General features: G+C 41.8%; 1 protein-coding gene across 1 annotated transcript in view; it reads right to left on the reverse strand.

Annotated features, from left to right (window-relative positions):
• Nucleotides 1-1,009: 1,009 nt before the first annotated feature.
• Nucleotides 1,010-19,423, reverse strand: part of fam110b (family with sequence similarity 110 member B) — an 80,901-nt gene continuing 62,487 nt past the window's right edge. Inside the window, exons 3-5 of the mRNA XM_050074829.1 lie at nucleotides 17,854-18,500; nucleotides 16,598-17,010; nucleotides 1,010-12,757 (exon numbers count right to left, since the gene is read on the reverse strand). Of these exons, the coding sequence (XP_049930786.1) occupies nucleotides 11,875-12,757; nucleotides 16,598-17,010; nucleotides 17,854-17,976 (1,419 nt within the window). The 5' untranslated portion in view covers nucleotides 17,977-18,500 and the 3' untranslated portion in view covers nucleotides 1,010-11,874. The remainder of the gene's footprint in view (nucleotides 12,758-16,597; nucleotides 17,011-17,853; nucleotides 18,501-19,423) is intronic.

The raw sequence follows: 19,423 nt of genomic DNA on the forward strand, positions 1-19,423 counted from the left end.
GCATTGTTGTCCTCTGCTTCATATTTTAAGCCTAACAGACAGCCACACTGGGAGTTGAGCAGTACAGAGACATCCTGTTGATGGTCAGGCCGCTTTACACTGTAGAGGCTAAACAATATACATGATTTTGCTGTTCTAATATTCTTAACATTTGTGGAGCCCCAACTGTTTGACTTATGTATACCACCAGAGAACAGGTTGTGGGATACAGATGTTTAAGGGCTGAGAGAACAAGGGCAGACACACAATATGTACAACTGTACCATTTAATGACAATAAACCTGAACTTGACTTGTGTTCAGGTTTAAGTTTAAGCAAAATTTGTGCTGGGACCATTAAGACTGTCAGATAATTTCATCGCAATCGAGCCAGTTATTTGTTGGGGATTTGAGAGAAGGGTTATCATATAATGAACAAAATGGTTTGAGATCCTCTGAGGGGTTTCAAAGTGTTCATTACTTCATTGTAACGTCATGTCAGATTTTTTATTTTTATTTTTCTTAAACGTTACAACGAGAAAATTTGGATACTAGAAAGGTCACCAATGACACCACTAACAGTAGGATTCATCCTCCAGGAACAACGAATGCACAATTATTTTTAATGGCAGCCCAGTCATTAGAGTTGATATTTTGACCTGATGGTGGCACTAGGAGAAATTTCATGAGGCATCTACAAACCTACGGGTAGATCCTCTTGGGAGAATGAAGGAGAGCAATCTGGTCATTTCATTTTGATATTTCATGTGTACATGTGTAAACTTTGGCCTGCTGGCAGCCATGGATAGATTACCGAGCAGGCCTACTGGGTACAGGCCCAGAGGCCCAAGACGTCATGACAACAGTCAACGGAGGCTTGACGGTGAGACAGGGATGCTTAATTGCAGCTCTTGAAAAAACTACAAACCAAACTTTTAAAATGAGATAACCCACAAAAAAACATAAGAGAGAGCAGCACTGTTCTGCCCTTTTCTCAGACTGACTCTAAGGACGCATTCACACCAGTATAGTCCGGGGGACTTGGTTCGATTGGCTGGGGAATAACGAAAAAATTTCATACCTTCATTTGGTTCGATTCACTTTCACACTGCATTTTTTAAAGCGGACCAAACCGCCTGGACAATGTCACGCAGTTACAACAGCTGTTTGTTTGGGGGTGGTATTGCCCGGAACAACCACTGACCAGGAAGAAAAAAAGCATGAGGAAGAAGAAAACCCAGCTCATCGATTGGCCAGGACCCAAAACGGAAATCCATCCCCTTCAGCCAGCAACTGCAATATATAGTCCTCTGACCATGTATCAGTGAGCGCCTGCACATCCTTATTACTCCACGTATGCCCACAAGACATTTTCCAACTTTTTCTTTTTTCATCTCTGCTTCTCCCAGTTTGCGCTGTTGGCTTTGTTTTTTTTCTAACCAAAATGCACTGCACTCTACATAACTTCCTCTCTTTGGTTCACTTCCTCTCTTTAGTTCGCTGGATAGTCTGTTTGCATTTCCCATTGTAAGCAAACTACACCAGGGTTCACTTGCAAGTGAACCGAGACCCCCAGTTTTCAAGTGGACCAGGGTTTGCTCATTTGTTCCGCACCAGAGTTCGAATGAGCGTTCACACCACTCCAAACAAACCGAACTATCCGTGGAAGTGGACCAGGGTTCGTTTAAAGTGGACCAAATAGCGCCAGTGTGAATGCGTCCTAAGAGGCCATAAAGTCTCATAAAGACCTCCTATCCCTACAGCCTTGCTACTCTCCAGGTTCTGCAGCACAGCATGCAGCTCCTCAGCAGAGATCTGTGCCTCCAGCTCTGCATTGGCCTTTGCAGTGACCTTGGGTAGGTCCTCACAGAAAGACTGCACCACCTCTGGCCTCTCTTTCAACTCTTCTTTAAAAATCCTCTCAAAAAAATCAACTACAAACTGACAAATCTCAGCAGACTAGTGCAGCAGTTCCCCAGTGTATACATCACAACTGGCTGTCTTAAGATTGTCTTAAGCAATGAGCAGTGGAGGAACCTATCTACTTTTGACAGACAGGTAAAAGGTCCTTTATAAAACATTTAGAGCACTAATATAGCAGCAAACAGCTATTCGTAATGTAAAGATATAGAGGAGTGATGGCATCCTGAGCAGAGAAAGAAGTTCCTGGGGGTGTTTGTGTTACTGTTGTATACATTAATTGATGAAGTGATGGTTGATAATGCACAAACTGAATTTGCACAGGCTAATAATTTGGATAGGCTGAGGATCCTCAGTTGAAGTTTAATGTGAATATATTGTGTTTAGCAGCTCATATTAAGGGAATATTTACTGTGCAATCTGACCATATGGAAAGACTTGAGATCTCTTGTTCCTTCTCATTTCACGCCCTCATGGCCCTGCACACTCGAGATGTTCAGGGCTCAGTCCACATGTCACAAGACTGCATGTTTGGATTCAACTTGCCTCAAGAGAGTCTTCGGAAAAAAAGAGAAATGCAGTGTACCATTATTCTGTGTTTGCCACTTGAGGTCAAAGTGGTCGCTGTTCAGCAAAAGTTACTTTGAGAGATAAACACCTCAGTGAGAGAGATGGCAAAAGAAGCCATTTATTGAAAGAATCAAAAGAAACTAAACATGAACACTTTTTTTTTTTTTCAATCAAGCAAAATGTAACAGTTTCCACGTCGAAAAACACAGTCAACACAACGCCTCTGAAACGCCCCTGCCCTGTGTGATCAGGCAGTTCTGTACCAAGGGCAAAGAGCAAAACAGCAGTTTTTTGTTCGGAATCTTTTGTAACACATAAACCTTCAGACAGAGAAAAATTAAAATCCAGCACATGGCTTTTTAAATCAAATATATACATTTGTTCTTACAGCATTTACACATAGAAGAAAAAAATAAAACAAAGCAAGTACCACAGAAGAACTCTATCTGTCAATCCAAAGGTAAAAAACAAACAAACAAAAAAAAAAACACAAACACCATGTAGACAGAAGTGAAATTGAAGCATGATGATGCTGCCAGAACAGTACAATATTGTCTTTATTAATGCTGACAGTGAGAAGCAGCGGGGTTTCCTGGGTTCCAGAGGGACACGGGGAGACACATGGTAATGACAGGTCTGGGTACCGGACAGGAACATGCTAGCACAACCCTGAGCTCAGAGCGAGATGACAGGGAGAGGGTCTTTCTCCCAGCTGGGGTCACTTCACTTCCGCTGTAGTCTTATTTAGGAAGAAGGGGTGCATCAAAACCTAAAACCTCCTACAATTACTACAAAGCTGTGTTGCTAAAACATGTCATATTTACTCTATTGTTAGCTAACCAGCTTGCTCGGGAGCATTGGTGGCAGGTCTGTCAGTAGTGTAATTATGACTGAACATGGATTTCATTAGTATGTGTGCAGTTTTTAAAGGACAGGTTTGGATTTTTTCAAGGTTACTCTTAAAGGAATAGTCCACGCATAAAATGACCATTTATATATTAACTACTCACCAAGTGTTACCTTGAATTTGTGAAGAAAACTTTGTTTTTCTCGCATGCCTCCACAATGAACAAAGAATGGAAAAAACATTCTTCATGAATTAAAGTGATTGGGGGCAGTGTTTAGCAACAGCGAAGCTGTGTCAAAACATCTGTTTACACTTACACAACTCGCACAGTACAATCCAAGTCTCACTTCCTCCTATAAGTAGCGCACCTCTTGTGTACACACGTGTGTAAGCTCCATTTGAGCAGGGTTCAAATGCATGCGTGTGCCCAGGCACATCATTGTCAGTTAATTAGAGAGAGGTGATGAGACTGCACAATAAATTTGACGGTGAAGGACCAGCAAGCGGTCAGCTCGGTAAGATGAATATATGAATCAAAATGACCCCTATCTTGGCCACAGATAAGATTATGTATGCATCTCTGTACTACTTATGGCACTTATTGTTTGATTCTGACCCACTAAAATACATGACGTGACTAAGTGTAAATGGGACAGCAAGTCTATCCCTACCCATAAGGACTGTGGACCGTTTTTTTTTTTTTTTTTAAATCTTATCCTGCCCTCCTCTACACAATACTGTCACCATATGCACTCAAAAGCATCAAATACATACGGCCAATACCACTGTGTAAGCTGTGTCTTTTTTCTGACACAGCATTATGCAGGGAAGTGAAGTAAGCCCAGCAGAGCTGTTGCTGTTGACACACTGAAGCAGAGCTGCAGCACAGATTTAAGGTGAGGTGAAGGTAGGTTTTGGGGAAGACAGACTCACTGAGAGTTGGTAGACACTGACTGAGGCGCTGCATTCACACCGATATGGCTTCAGGCCTTGAGACATGTCAGCGACATGCAGACATGTACACAGATGACGAGGGTCAGGGTGGAGGTGTGCTTGGTAATCCATCCCCCTTCATTATAAGGGAACACACAATAGTAAAGCAACAGGTTTCTTCCTGTGGCTGGCTTTGAGATAGACAGACAGACAAACGGACAGAAAGACAACTGGAGGGAGACAAAGCAAAGCTGAGGGCATTGACAAGGTGCTCATCATGAACGTAGTCAAAAGTGTTCTTTGACATAATGCAGAAGCACTGCTGGAGTTCCTTCTCTGTGTGTGGTCTAGGATCTACAGCACAAGCAACTATAAACACCCAAAATCTAAAGTGTCATTTGGAGAAAATGCTGACATGTAAAATGACCACAATCTCCCTTCCACCCTCCTATGCTAGTATTGTAGTGTAACATGTCCTGTAATAGTGAACAGACAGTTTGATTAGTATTGCTTTCAGTGTAGGTTTATAGTGCCTGGTGGTCTACATAATCACAGATATTTACCAACACTGCTTTGAAAGGAGAGTTTTGGTGTCCTGTAATATCACAGCTAGGAAACGCTTGAGGCATTGTTCTCGTGACTCATGGGACACAATCAGGGATTTTGTGCTTCTTTAACTTTTGAACTCCCACACATTTGTGTGGATGTATATAAGACATTTCACAAATGAAGAAATGATTGCACTTGTAAATGTCTGATTGTTTTGGCTTGGTTTATTTGCTTCTCAGCCAAGATTAAAAAAAATGCATAGCTGTGGTCTAGTTCATGTTCTCACTGACATATTAAATATAAACTAAAGTGGGAATTATACTTCTTCATTGAATCAATGCTGTACCTACAGCATAGCCTATGCAGTAACCTATGCCATAGCCTGATGTGCACCACCCCAACAGTGTATCTACACGTAGCAGTGACGCAGACCTCCAGTCTACTTATGTAAGCTGAAACCATTTCAGTGCAAATTAAGCTTTTGTTCACTTTAATTTCACAGACAGGAGAAACTAAACTGTGAGGACAACAAAGCCCCAACAAAATAGCATTTTAGGTCTTGTGTGTGATTTATCTTGGCTTCATATGAGTAGGGGATATCTCTGCTTGTTGCTAGGCTAATTCATACCATGAAAAATGCCATAGGTTTGTGCTGATAAGGTTAGCATGTTGTGTCCAACAAAGACAAGTGTTTTGTCTGTGAATCCTGTTATAATGAAGCCAATTTGTGTACTTGTGTCTGTTATTGTCGCTATTAAGCCATGTTTCATGTGTGTTTTAGGTGTGTTTTGAATCAGCTAAATTTTACAGCACTTCACAGACACCCCACCACTGACTAGTGTTATAGAGTGGTAACTGCAGAGTAACACAGGCGCCACACAAGTATAACTGCTCACAACAGCGTAGGCCACGTGCTTAGGCTACATGTGTAGGCTACAGCGCACAGAGCTGACACACAAGTATAAATCTGCCTTAAGAGGTGTAAATATGAAGTCGTATGGACAAAATGGTAGCTCATTCATTGGACAGTTTTGGTGATGTCATCCTGCATCATTAGCGCAAAATGGAAACACAGAAGAAAGTAAGATTTGGAGTGTAACCAGGTCATGGTGCACTTTAACTAACCTGATTTTTGTATTAAATCGATGATAGGCATTACTTTGACAACTTAACGAATGTCCGAAAATTACATTATGCAATCATCCAGATCATAGTTGCTCAAAATGCTGTCATGGGCCAACGATGGCCCTCAGAAACATTCTGTGTGGTGTGGTCCCCGAAAGTGAAATAAAATGCATGCACCATATAATTGTCCGCAGTCCATTTCAATACTTTAACTGTCAATGTCGCATTTAATATATGACAACTGTGTCAAACTGCGCCTCTCTATCAAGTGTCTGTCAGGTTAGGAATGAAAACTTGCAGAAAGCTACTGGTTGGTTGGCAACTAGTGGTGCCTTGCTAGTGTGGCAAAAATTACATTTGGTCATCAATGCTAGTGCTGCTAACTAAAATTAGCGATTTCAGTGGATAACATGACAATTTAATGTGGAAGTGAGATATAAAAGCAACCATGGAAAATGTTGTATGGTTGAGGAGAAAAGGAGGTTTCGGGAAAAATAGATTAACATTAACTCTTACTTCATTGGACCTCAGGAGACAGACAGAAATTCGCTGCTCAAGGAAATTAATGTTAAACGGCGTTGTGAGCCCAATCACAAATCCTACGACAACTTCATGGATGAAGAGCACAACCGTTAACATCAAAAATTTTCAACAAGACTTATTTGCCCAACAGTAAGTGCTCACAAATCATATGCAAAGTAGCGAAGGTGTAAGACAGGCAAGCTGTGTAATAGCTCACAAAACTGCTCAGTGTGGTTAACAGTTCATTGAAGAGTTTGTGCGAAACTGTTAGGTCAACATGGTCGACATCTTATGTCCAGAACCTGTACGGTCCTCAATTATATGCTGGCTTCTTAAATTGGCACTCAGTCATCCAAACTTTGAAGACCGAAGACCTACATCATTTCTGTAGAAACACTCCCACCCTGATGGAGTGCTGTCTTTTTTTAAGAGAATAAAGACATTCGATCATTCCATCAAACACGGAAGTTATAAATGGTAATGCTTCTTCATCAAGGAACCCATCTAACATTCTGGCTTACGAACAAAATACAGACACCAGCACACTGATCAGCAGCTGAGAGTGGCCTTTAGTAGTTTGGCAAACTCTTCTACCTGTAATTAATGTTTATTATTTATTGCTGAATAAACCAGCTGTCTTTATAGGTGGAGAAATTTAGGATCTTACACTTTACAATTAAAATTGTGACCCTTGAGATTTAATAACACTCTTTCATTTTACAACTTTGAAACATGAGTACAATTGCTTAACCTTAAGAAAAGCTAACGCATTGTGGGAGGCACTAAAGTTAGCAAAACTGGCCAGCTAACTTCCACTTTCCCAGTGGACATCAAACTTAACAGCATGACGGGTCTTCTCTTTTGAATATGTAAAGTAACAGACATCTCACCTGGTAGACAGCTATCATTATCTGGACTTGTTAAAAAGTCATAAAGATATATAAATTTCAATTGTGGGGGGTCATTTCCTATGTTCCAAGGGTCCTATGTTTCCCAGCTCTGTACAGCACATAATGGGAACCTGAGAAAGATGTTCCCCAGTTCTGTATTCACTTAACGTGACATGGGTTAGGATAGGGGACTAAAATTTTGACTCAGAGAATGGTAAAATTGTACTGGCACATGTCTTCCAAAATGAATTGCGGCCCAAGAAATTAAAAACTATTGTAAGAATAAATTAATTGAAAAAATAACAACTAACCAATTAAGTAAGGGTCAGAAAAAAGTTTTAAGGCCAGATTAAATCCCCATTTTCAAATGGGTTAGGGATAGGAAAAGAAAACCTGGAAAGGGGCTCTGAAACCTGCACATGCAAAATTACTTGTTAGTTATAATTTTACATTTGAATCTATTTACAGCTCTTTCTCTGATATGTCTTATGTATTGATATGCAAGGTAAACCAAAGCTGTTTCAGGCATAGACAGTGACATGAAAGTGGCATGAACACAACAGGAGGAGCTTGTGTTAACAGAATACTTAACTGGGAAACATAGGACCTTGGATACATTAATGTGCTCCTTGTTTTTTGTTTTTATTTTTTAAATCTAAAATTGGATGTATAAATGTAAGAGTAGTTTATCTTTTGAATCCATGCTAAAAAAAACACATATCAGCTATCACAAAACCCTGTTGTTAGTCTGGTTTGAGTTTTGTTGGAAGCTTACCAAACCCCCTAAGCAGTCTTGGTACACTTCTTTGGTCTGCAGTTTGTCCAAGTTTGAATGATAACATGCACACAAGCCTGAACATACCAAGGTAAATGAGCAAACGCACCACAGTTCATTGAAACTGAACCAAAAGGGGTAAAGGCACTCAAAGGGCCTGCACATATGCCATAGTTTTGCACCCTAAAATCCATTGTTGTCAATAAGGTCACACAGAGGGCGCGCTCAAAAGCAAGAGCATGACTGTTGTGGCGTGCAAGTGTTCCCAAACAACTATTTTTTGGGATGCAATGGTTGCGCCCTGAGATAAACAAAGTTCAGCTTTTGGAATGCAGCAATGGGCACTCCATTTCATAATGAGGAACATCAAATCACAGCTGGCAGATATCTTTTCTTTCTTCCGTAAATATCAGTCTGTAGTAAATATGTAAAAGAAGTCGATCATTTTAGTGCAGGGCTACCCAGAACATTCCATCTGTCAAACGGATATATTAGGTCTAATACACACTTAAAATACAAGATCTGGAAAAAGATCAGCTCCGAACTCACAATTTCTAGCAAGTAGGCTACGATAAAGTGCTGGTTATGGTAGCTTAAATTCAGGTGCACCCTACCACTGCAGCCTTGAAAGTTGGCACAGAGTAGGGACAACAGTAGTACCCAGCACCCAACCTTGCATTTTCTAGGCTGTAAAAGACGCGGCATGTGTGCCAGCCCTAAGATAGTGCCACTAGTGATCTATTATGCCTTAGGCCAAATCTAACTTTTTTCATACCAAAAAACACATGTTCATTCTTTTAGTTATAAATGACATGGTTCTCGTTAGTGTGGAATAACCATATCCAGTCACAGGACACTAAAACTCTCCAGTGAAATGTTTTGTCAGTTGACATGAATATGTTAAAGACAAATGTGTTAATAATTTATCAGCATAATGATATGATGGTGTATGGATAAGTATGCGTAAGAGACTATATTTTATATTGTGTATGTATCCGTCCAAATCCCTCAGTGTCAGTGTCCTCTGTTTCCTTTGTCACTCAGTCATCGCACATGCCCAGGCCTTCATTTATAGCAATCACAATATCCAGCTTAACAAGAGCTATAGCTTAGTCAGAGCTAGCTTACAAGCATTTGTGTTTCATGACTCTCAAGTTAACTGAGCTGATTAATTATGGTCACACAGTATACCAGCATCACTGACTTTTCAAAGTGATTTCTAATTTTTGACAGATAGAGTTCAGTATCTGTTTTGCAAAGATGTCAGGACCTTTTTCGAAACTTGTTTAAACAGAGACATCAACACTGTGACACAGGCCTTTCTCAGAGTGGACATTTGACTTGTTATTGCAGGAAAAGCACAGGTGGAGCTAATAATGTTAATGGTGCCCCTGACCAACCAGGAGCAACAAGTTTCAGTTTGCAAAGAAGCTCTGGTACCAGTTGCTGAAGTCGGTTAGGGTTGTCACTTTTTCAAGCATTGTTAAAATGTACTGACCTGTAATTAATTCAAAATTCGCAGTCTATCACTACAACAGGCTGTGACTTTTACTCCAGCATTCATTAACTGCACTCTGAACTGTCACTCTGATCCATCAGTAAACTGAACTATTGTTGTTTTCCTTCCTAATGCGAAATGGAGGTAACTAGTGAACTATGCTGAACAGATAATCATGACACCAAACCTTCTGAGAAGTAATGTTAAGAATGTTGGATTTGACTCCATAGATGTGAAAATTGTGGATAAAAGCTCTTTGCTGACTGCCTTACAGTAGCATTACCACAACTCATCTGAGGTCACCTGTTAGTCACTCAGTGAGGAAGTGGAGGCACTGCATATAAACAAAATCATGAAAACTCAGATTATTCATAATCATTTGAGCCTGATTTGTTGACAGTAACAGCCCCAACACTGATCAAAGTGTTAAGCCGATCAATCCACATAGTTAGTGTTTTTAGAAGCTTCTGTTACTCCTACATTGCAGAGAACATACAGACATTCAGTTTATCACATGTATAAATCCACACTAATTCCAAGACCAAGTGTGATGTGAGTAAATTTTCACTGTGAGTCTGCCTGGTGAAGACAGTTTGCATAGCTGGTTTCCTCTCAGCTCTTCAGGAGCTGCTGCCAGGACATCTGCTTTTGTGGACAGAAAAGCAGAGTCCCACAGTAATTTTAATGTGTTATGTATCTATACATGTTAGGCCATTCACTGTTCTTTAAATGTTGCACTTTTAGAAGGACAAATATAACACTTTAATTTAAAGGAGTGCATTGATTGTAAGGAACAAAACATTTACTGAGAACAAGCCCTCTCATATTTAGGTATAGACTCGTGGGAACCCATAGCACCCATTTTCATTTTTATATCTTGAGGTGAGAGTCCAAAAGACCTCTCTGAAAATGGCCATGTCAGTTGCTCCCTCATCAAAATTTAGCCTAAAGGTGTGTGCCCACATAGCATTTTTCCTCAGCAGAAAAGCAGAGGCAGAGCGCTACACAAACATGCTACACGTGGGTATGTTTCTATGACAACAATATCTTGACATTAACGTTAGCTAGGTAGCTAAAGAAATGCTACATTAACAGAGGGTTAAACACACAGTTAATAACAAGCTTACAACAGGTATGGGGATAAAAGCACAACACTCAGCAGCAACATTCAGTGTCTGGCTGATCTGCTCCCACAAATGGACCTTTCTGTCATTACAGTTTTTGACTGACATATCATTCAGGGGCTAGAGGAGTGGCAGTGATGACACCAGCGCCTTTCTGAAAAGTTCAGAGATTTTCAACGAGAAGCGCTGAGAGCCGGGGCACAAAAAAGCGTGCTGGGTGCACTGCTCTTCTCTAGGCAAAAAAAAAAGCTATGTCGACACAGGCCCTAACTTTGTAGCATAATTTTTATCCCTTCCCGACAAGCTATGCTGACATGGTTGGTACCAGTGGATAACTTTGGTTGTCTAGTTTCACAAGAAACACTGTGCTAGCTTATAAAATAAACACCCCAATAAACACAATATTTAGTTTTGCCAGGCAGGGCTGATTGGGGGGCCAGCAATTATACCAAGGTGGCCATGCCCCCATTTCCCTCCTTGTGGGCACCACCAAGGACAGAGATGGCAGAACAAAGGTCGGAGTCAGTGTGGATTAAACAGATAGAACGCTAGGTAGTTAGCAAACTATGTAGGAAGATAATCCCATTTACAATGCTTTGATTAATCAAGCCAAAATGTTCTCTGTGAGAAAGGCCTATTACCCTTTGTATGGAGGTGGTCACTTTATGGGTCCTTGGACAGTTGCAGTGCATTTTGCTCTTGATGCTCAAGCAAATTGACAGTCGGATTATACAGTGTCCATTGAGAAACAGTTAAACTAGTCAGTTTTCAGACATGTCCCATGTTTGTTTGTCTCTCCAGCCTGAACATTTTGTTCATGTGACTGTCCAAGTTTATTTCTTTCTGTACTTAGTGTTCACTTTGTTCTAAATCTAAGTGATTTAGGGTCATTCTCCTCATGTCTTCATTAATTTCTAAACAAATTGCTGTCTGTGTTTTTTTTTACCAAGTTTGTTAGACCTGTCTTGCTTTCTCTTCCAGCTAGTCATTCATCCATCTAAACATTTTGACTTTTTTTTTTTTGTTCAGCCCCAAGATCCCAGTCTCTACACCTGTGTGAAATTCTGGTCCATCTATGAATTCTGAAACATGGGGCAGTTTGTCTGTAGTTTACAGTACATCCAATCTACTGAGAGGATCGTTTTAAACATGTGAGACTTTTTGCGTCTCTCTTGCCTGTTTGATGCTGTACAGCCACTTAATGACTCTTGCATTTCGCTCTACAGCCGAGATGCCATATGGAACACGCTCCCCAGCCTCCTCCTCCTCGTCCTCGTCCCCGTCTGACAGCCCATCATTGGAGGATCTCCGTGATCGGTCGCAGTCGGAGGAGATCATAGAAGCTGATCGGAAGTTCAGACTGACGATGTCTGAATTGGCCCGCGCAAAGTTCTCTGGACCAACTGCCTCCAACTCCTCTGGGTCGAGGCCGCAGTAGTTAAAAAAGCGTTCCACGTCAGCACCAGCCCGAGCATACCGGTCTGACAGATCTGATTTAGATCTGTGCAGCGAGGAGCGACGGGCCACAGATGAACCAAGCTCAAGCTCCACGTTGGCTTCGGTTGAAGTATTGGAAGGGTCTCCAAAATCACAAGGTAACGACTGAGGGGTGGTATTGTCACAGAGCGAAGGGGATGGAGTTGGGCGAGGGGGAGGCAGTGACAAGGAAAGTGCAGGAGGAGGGAGCGAGGCGGGGTTGGGTTTTGGAGGGAGGGGTGGAGCTGAGGAGCTGCTGGATCGGGCTGTGCGAAGTGGCTTGCCATTGCACAGGCGCAGGAGGTCAGAGGAGGAATGGGAGGTGAGAAGAGGCGGTAATGGGGAGCGAGAACGATCTATAACTCCTTCACCTCGTCTGCTTAGGTTGAGGTTTGCTCCCTGTTGTGGACTGCGACGTCCTCCACTGTTGATGGGAGGGACCTTCAGGGAATGGGAGAAGGATCTGAGGGAGTGTGAGGTGCTCGGACTAGGAGCTGAGTCTGGTGGTTGCTCATTAAGTGTCATTGTAGATCGGTAGGTCAACGGCATCCTAGGAGGAGAAAACAGAAAGATAAGTACATGTAATGCTGTAGAATTGGGTAGAAAGACAAAATCAAGGCCCAATCCCATTTCTTATATTAACCCCTACCCCTTGTTTATGACTGTCCCTTTACCCTTTGGAACAGAGTTACAAGGGGTGGTGGTTGAAATCTTCCCCTATAAAATGGGATAACCCATCAAGACCCTGATACGTCATCAGTAGTCGTTGATAGTGTTAAACGTCTGCAACTATGGCACTAATGGTATAACCACAATGACACTTGTCATATATCTGATCTTACTATATAATGACGAAAACTCTGTGGGTGTTTCTATGGGTGTGTCTGTTCCATGTTTTTCTCCTCACTGACTTGGTCAATCCATTTTAAATTTGGCACAGTGGTAGAGGGTCATGGGAGAATGAAGCAAAATTACATCAATTGGCCAAAGGGGGGCGCTACAGCAACCGACTGAAATTGCAAACTTTGAATGGGCATATCTCATGCCCTGTATGTTGTAGAGACATGAAACTTTGCACAGAGATGCCTCTCCTCATGAGGAACAAATTTGCATCAAGAACCCATAACTTCCGGTTATATAGATTTTCCACCATTTTGAATCTTTTGAAAAACACTTCAAATCGATCTCTTCCTAGGAAGTTTGACCGATCTGCATGAAACTCGGTGAACATAATCTAGGGACCAATATCTAAAGTTCCCTCTTGGCAAAAGTTGGTAAACTTACTAAAACTGAGCTTCTATGAGGCAATGAATATTGCGGAGGGCGTGGCTCATCACATACAGGTGTATAACATCTCAAGGGTTTCACCGATCACCACGCAACTTTGTAGGCATATGACCACACAAAATCTGAGGGGACCCCTCCATCATTGACCCGATCAAACAAAATGGGGGCGCTAGTGAGCTAATTTCTTATCTAGGCCTAACCGCCATATCGATTTTTTGCCTATATTTGACAGGACAGTGAAGCATGACAGGAAGGATGGGAGAGAGAGAGCAAGGAAGACATGCAGCAAAGAATGAAGGCCAGATTCCAACCCCCACCCCTGCAACAAGGGCTAGCCACACCTTTCCCATGTGAATTACCAGTGCGCCACACTTTTAAGTCAATAACAACATATAAACACTTTAACTATCTGCCTTTCAGCGTGCTACCTCAACTGGTAATGTACAGTTTTAGCCCACTAACTATCCCACTATTGGCAATGGTACTACTGTACTTTCAATAAAGCAATCGTACTATCAAATTCACAAAAACTCTGTCTGAATACTTTGCACTTCTTAATGGGTTCAGCTGACTATTTAATCTGCAATTTCCTATGACCTGTATCCCGAACACACACCATGTGAAACTGTACGTGGGCAACTGCGCACTCAGTTGGTATGGACTAGTGGATAATAATTCTAATTATTATTACATTATTACTAGTTACTCTGTTAAAATATAATAATGTAACAATAATTTTAATTACTCCATCAAAGTAATGTAACTTACCGTAAAACTTCAATTAAAAGCCCGGGCTATTATGTGCTTAAATCACTGAAATCAACAGGCCTATATTTGGGACAGGTGTCTATACGGGACAGACCTTAAAATACTTTAACACAAAACTGTTGCTCAGCAAAGATGGGAAACACAATCCCATTGTTTATTTAATCTAGTATTAATATTACTTGTATAAAAATTTGACTTAAGATAATACATCAGTTATGAATCATTCATTTGATCTAGCTCCAACAGACATCAGGGGGAGAGACTTATGACATTTGAGGATTACAGCATACTGACACAACACTGCTTTATCCAGTTTTAACAATACTCACAACTTGAATAAATTTTTATGAAAAACCCTTTTGATTCTTTTGATTTGAGGACACTGGACACTAACTACTAAAGGAAACTAAAAGGAACATAAATAATTAACAGGGTAATTGAAGAATGGACACATAATGTGAGGTAGCTGACAACCTGCTATTTTACATCCGAAGAACTGTTGTGAAAAAAAAAAAAAAGAACTGCTTGGCAACCAGACCAGGCATCTGATCGAGACAGGCTTTTATTTAGTGCTGCACGATTTGATAAAAATGTGCGATTGCGATTATGGTGGACAATATCGCGATTTGCGATTACAATATAATTACAATAAAATATAATAAATAAATGGTATCATGAGTCTTTTTGCTTGATTCAGTGTTTCCCCTACATTATATCAGGGGGGCACTGACCTGACATAGTTATTGTTATGGACAGACAGTGTGTGTCAATGACCATCAACAGACTGAGCACAGTCAAACACGCTGCTCACACAGCAGCGCAGCATGGAACTGTACACACAGCGGAGCGAGCCTGTGTTGCGTTCAGGCGTTGTCACGTAAATGACAAATTCCAGCACGCCATAGCACAACACAGCAGCATGTCAAGTGGGCCGAACCCGAGCAAAATTGCTCAGTTTTTCATTTGTTATGGAGTCCATGATTTCCCTGTGACACTTACAAATGTTTGCTTAACTGTGCTTGGATGTTGTTGTATGAGGCTCTGGTGGCTTTCAGTTGTCTCTTTGTCTTTAACGTTACACGGCTCGGCTTTCTCTCGCATGCGCTCTTCCTACTTTTCCCTGTGCTGTGCTGTCTCAAGTGTTGATATAGATTGGTCGTGTTGCCGCGGGACGTGGCGACTTTAACTTTTAAACTTTTACACAGCACGTCTTTCTGTTCAACCTCGCCGTATCTGAATCCAAAGTAGCGCCATGTAACAGATGTTTCTTTCGCCACCAACTCAGCCTGTCGAGCTCATGCTCTTCTCCAGCGTCTGTGTTGGTCACTGCTGCACGCCAGCTGCACGCACCAGGATAGCTTGTGGGCGTGATGTCAACAAACTCCATACACTACAGGAGAGGCAGTCACGTTCACAGGCACACACGTTAACATTTATTTAGCCTACATTAAATCGCAAATCGCAGTCTTTTATGCGGTTATGTAATCGCACAGCCTGACATCGCGATTGCGATTGCGATTAGATTAATCGTGCAGCACTACTTTTATTTGTTAAAATGTGTAGCCACACTGGGCTAGTAAAAGGGACTTGGCTTTTAATCGCAATTTAATGGTATTACATTAGATTACTCTGTGATTACTTTTTTTTTTTAAAAATGGCTTAAACTGGCAATAAAGCTCAAAAAATGTCAGGAAATACACATAGTTTGGGTAGTCTGCAAGTGCACAAGGCTGCCCAAATTTACAATTCATCAAATTCCGCAAAATGTACTATATCACAGTATATCATGCACTAACATTTCAAAAAAATCTTTAGAGTTTACTTTTAATTGCTATTCTACTATGTATTATTGTATTATTATTCACAGGTCTGGGTTTAAAATCGATTTTAATTTATGAGTTGAAAGTTTTTCTGGCAAAACTAATTGTGATAATATCACATTGGGAGTTAGGCTCTGATTCTCCTGTACACCACACTGTGGCTATGTAATATAGTTCAGCTGGTTCTCTACAGTAGCTTACCAACCACAAACCACACATGCTCAAATCCTTACAGGATATAAAATCTAAGAATTATTTGGAAGAAGTTGGTAACTGTTGCTCATCACCTAGAGGTTTTACATCAATAAATGCATGTTACCATGACAAAGCATCTGACACACACTAAGCAAATAATGTGTCTTTTATGCTATTGTTCAAATCAAAGGGGGATCTCCATGAGCTCAGTATCAGTAGAACTTTCAGGAAGCTTCAGTAAAGGTGACTCATTTGCAGTAGACGTGTTTGAACAAAAAACAGCTAATAGTCATTGCTCAAAGGTTAAAGCAGTAATTTACCCTGATGGTGTCCAGCTCCTAGCCATTCCCCCTGATGACCTCATCAACACAGCACTCTTAGCGCCACCTCCTAGTCCTTCAGATCCTGCTCCTGAAGAGGACGAAGAGTTTAGCAGATTTTTAAGGATCTCCAGATTTAAATTCTCCCGTTTGCTGCTGCTGCTGCTTGTTGCACATGTGTCTGACTTGGCATTGTTATTGGATGCTTTGAAAGGTATCCCCCCTCCATTTCCTCCTCCACCGATCCCAGAGCCTCTTTTGGAAAGGAGGGTGTGACCGACAGGAGGCTTAGCCAGTACAGGTGGTTTGATTGGCTCCTGCTTGGCGTTGATAACTTCCTGGCTTTTAACATACTTGGCCTTGTCAGCTTCTAGTCTTTCAACGGCACTGAGGCGCTTTGGGTTAGGTTCCACCTGAGACACAGATCAAAGATAATATGTTAATAATCACAACACTCAACCATATCTATACATGGGAACTCAATATAGCCAATCCAGTCTGTTTGTCACACAAATCTTCCTACCTGCAGCACAGGAGATCTATACAATCAGCAGTTTCAACGTGGACACCCAAGATCTGAGTCAGCAATTTAGTATCTGACCAAATGTCTCCTCTTCTGTTCCTGAGATATGACACTGAATAGTAGCCAGAAAAGTAGTTTTGATCTGTGTACACCAAAATCTAATCAGTTCATTGTTGAGGTCAAGTGGACTTTTGTGCCAAATTTGATGAAATTCCCTCAGGGCGTTCTTGAGATATTTCGTTCAAAAGAATGGAATGGATGTACAGACAGACGTATAGACGGACATACGAATGGACAGAAATATGGATGACCAGCCAACCCGAAAATATAATGCCTCCAGCCTCAGCTATCACGCGAGGCATAAAATTCCCTGCTATTTTGTTATGTAAAAGTTGATAGTTGAAAAATGTTGAGTTTTTATCAGCAGTAACTGCTGATAAGCATTGACTGACTGACACGTTCACATCTTCACAACTGCGGGTAATTTAGAGTCAGCAATTAGCCTTACCTGCATGTCTTTAAATTGTGGGAGGGTTAGGATGTCCATCCTCCACAACGAAAGGCCCCCTGCCTAAAGGGCACGTGAGTGTGCTTGAAATATCTGTATGGATTCTGATGATTGTTACCCTCGCATTAATTGGTGCTGAAACCATATTAACAGATAATTGACTACACACACACACACACACACACACACACACAGAGCTGATTCCACAGAGCAATGTAACAGTACCTGTCTCCTGAAGTAGTCAGGGCCCTTATTGAGGATGCGGAGGGGTACGGCGGAGCCGAAGGCCGTTGCGGGGCCAGCGGCCTTGCTATCTGGCAGGGCTGGAGCCAGAGTCTCTGTCGGCATGGCAACAAGGCGACTGGGGTGGCCGGCCGTGGTGGCAGCGGGTGCGGGGGGGTCGACAGAGGGCGGGGGTACCGGAGGACCCCCAAAACATGAAGACACAAGGTGGAGAAGAGAAAGTCTAGAAAGAGATGAACCCCCTGGCCCTCCTCATCATCTGTGGGACCCTGTGGTACTAAGCCAGACTCTGGGCTGGGGGGCTGATGAACCGCTGTACTCAAATATACTACTGCATTGCCAGAGTAGGATGATCTCTGTCTGCAGCTCTTCAACCTGAACAACTGATTTCACTGGTGTTTTACTGAGACGTCTGCTGATCATCAAAATAGATTGGAAGTTGGATGGATAGAGAGAGAACAAGTGCAGTGACAGAATGGGAAGGTGGATAAAGAGGGATGAGAGTGTTTCAGTGCAGTGGTGTGGTTGAGTGCTCACACAGCAAAAGGAAAAGAAGAGTATGGTGGGAAAGGAAAGCCCCGCCGCCTCTCCACGCTTGCTTCAGTTCTCCCCTCAGCTCAGCACACTATCTGAAACAGGCAAAAAAAAGGAGAGACAGAAACAGCCAATGGGGTTAGAGTTAGACTGTGACATCACGCACCTAGCAACAATAGCAGGAATAGCCAGGACATACATACTGGACACACACACACACACACACACACACACCCTGCTGGCTGTGTAATGCATTCTACAAGGTACCACTGTGTAAAGGAAGCTGACTGTGTAAAGTACCAGGTGGTTAATGAACACAAAAATCGATGACATACATTACTTAAGTACAAAAGTTTTCTTTTAAATATTTACTCATGCTGGATAAATGACGAAACACTAAGTTGTGTTCCAGAGAGAGCCCACATTCCCACTGGAGCTGCCCACTCAATCACTTTGTGGTTACTGAACAGCTCCACTACAGCAGTCGGGACCTCAGTGCTTTGCTCAAGAGCACCTTAGGGGTGGTATTTGTGGTGAGAAGACCGGGCTAAAAAAAGACGCACAACTCTGTGGTCATAACTAGTGGTGCCCCCACAAATGTTTAATAGGGGTGGCCTGATGGGGCCACAGTAGTGTATCCACCTTATTTTCAAACACGGAAGTAAATAGTGATCAACTTCCGTGTTTTTGTGTGTAGCTAATTTTTTTCAATTTTCAGTTGTTTATGTTAGTCAATCAGTTAGTTAGTTAGTTTGTCTGTGTATTTTATATAGATAACTGTACCCACGTTTCCGTTATCTGGTAATTGCTGGTAAAAATAATTTAATTTAATCTAATTTAAACGCGAATAAATCGCACGTCAATCAAAAACTATGAACCAAAAAAGCACAATCTATCCCGAGTAAGACAAACTGCTTGATCCCCGTCTCCAGTGTACCAGCAGAGAACCTGCAGAACCGAATCAGCGAAAAAACACACCGGGCTACACAGCCTCTCTACCTGAGCAGCTGAAGCTGTG

Source organism: Epinephelus moara, chromosome 21 (genome assembly GCF_006386435.1).
Source record: "Epinephelus moara isolate mb chromosome 21, YSFRI_EMoa_1.0, whole genome shotgun sequence".
Taxonomy (NCBI): Eukaryota; Metazoa; Chordata; class Actinopteri; order Perciformes; family Serranidae; genus Epinephelus; species Epinephelus moara.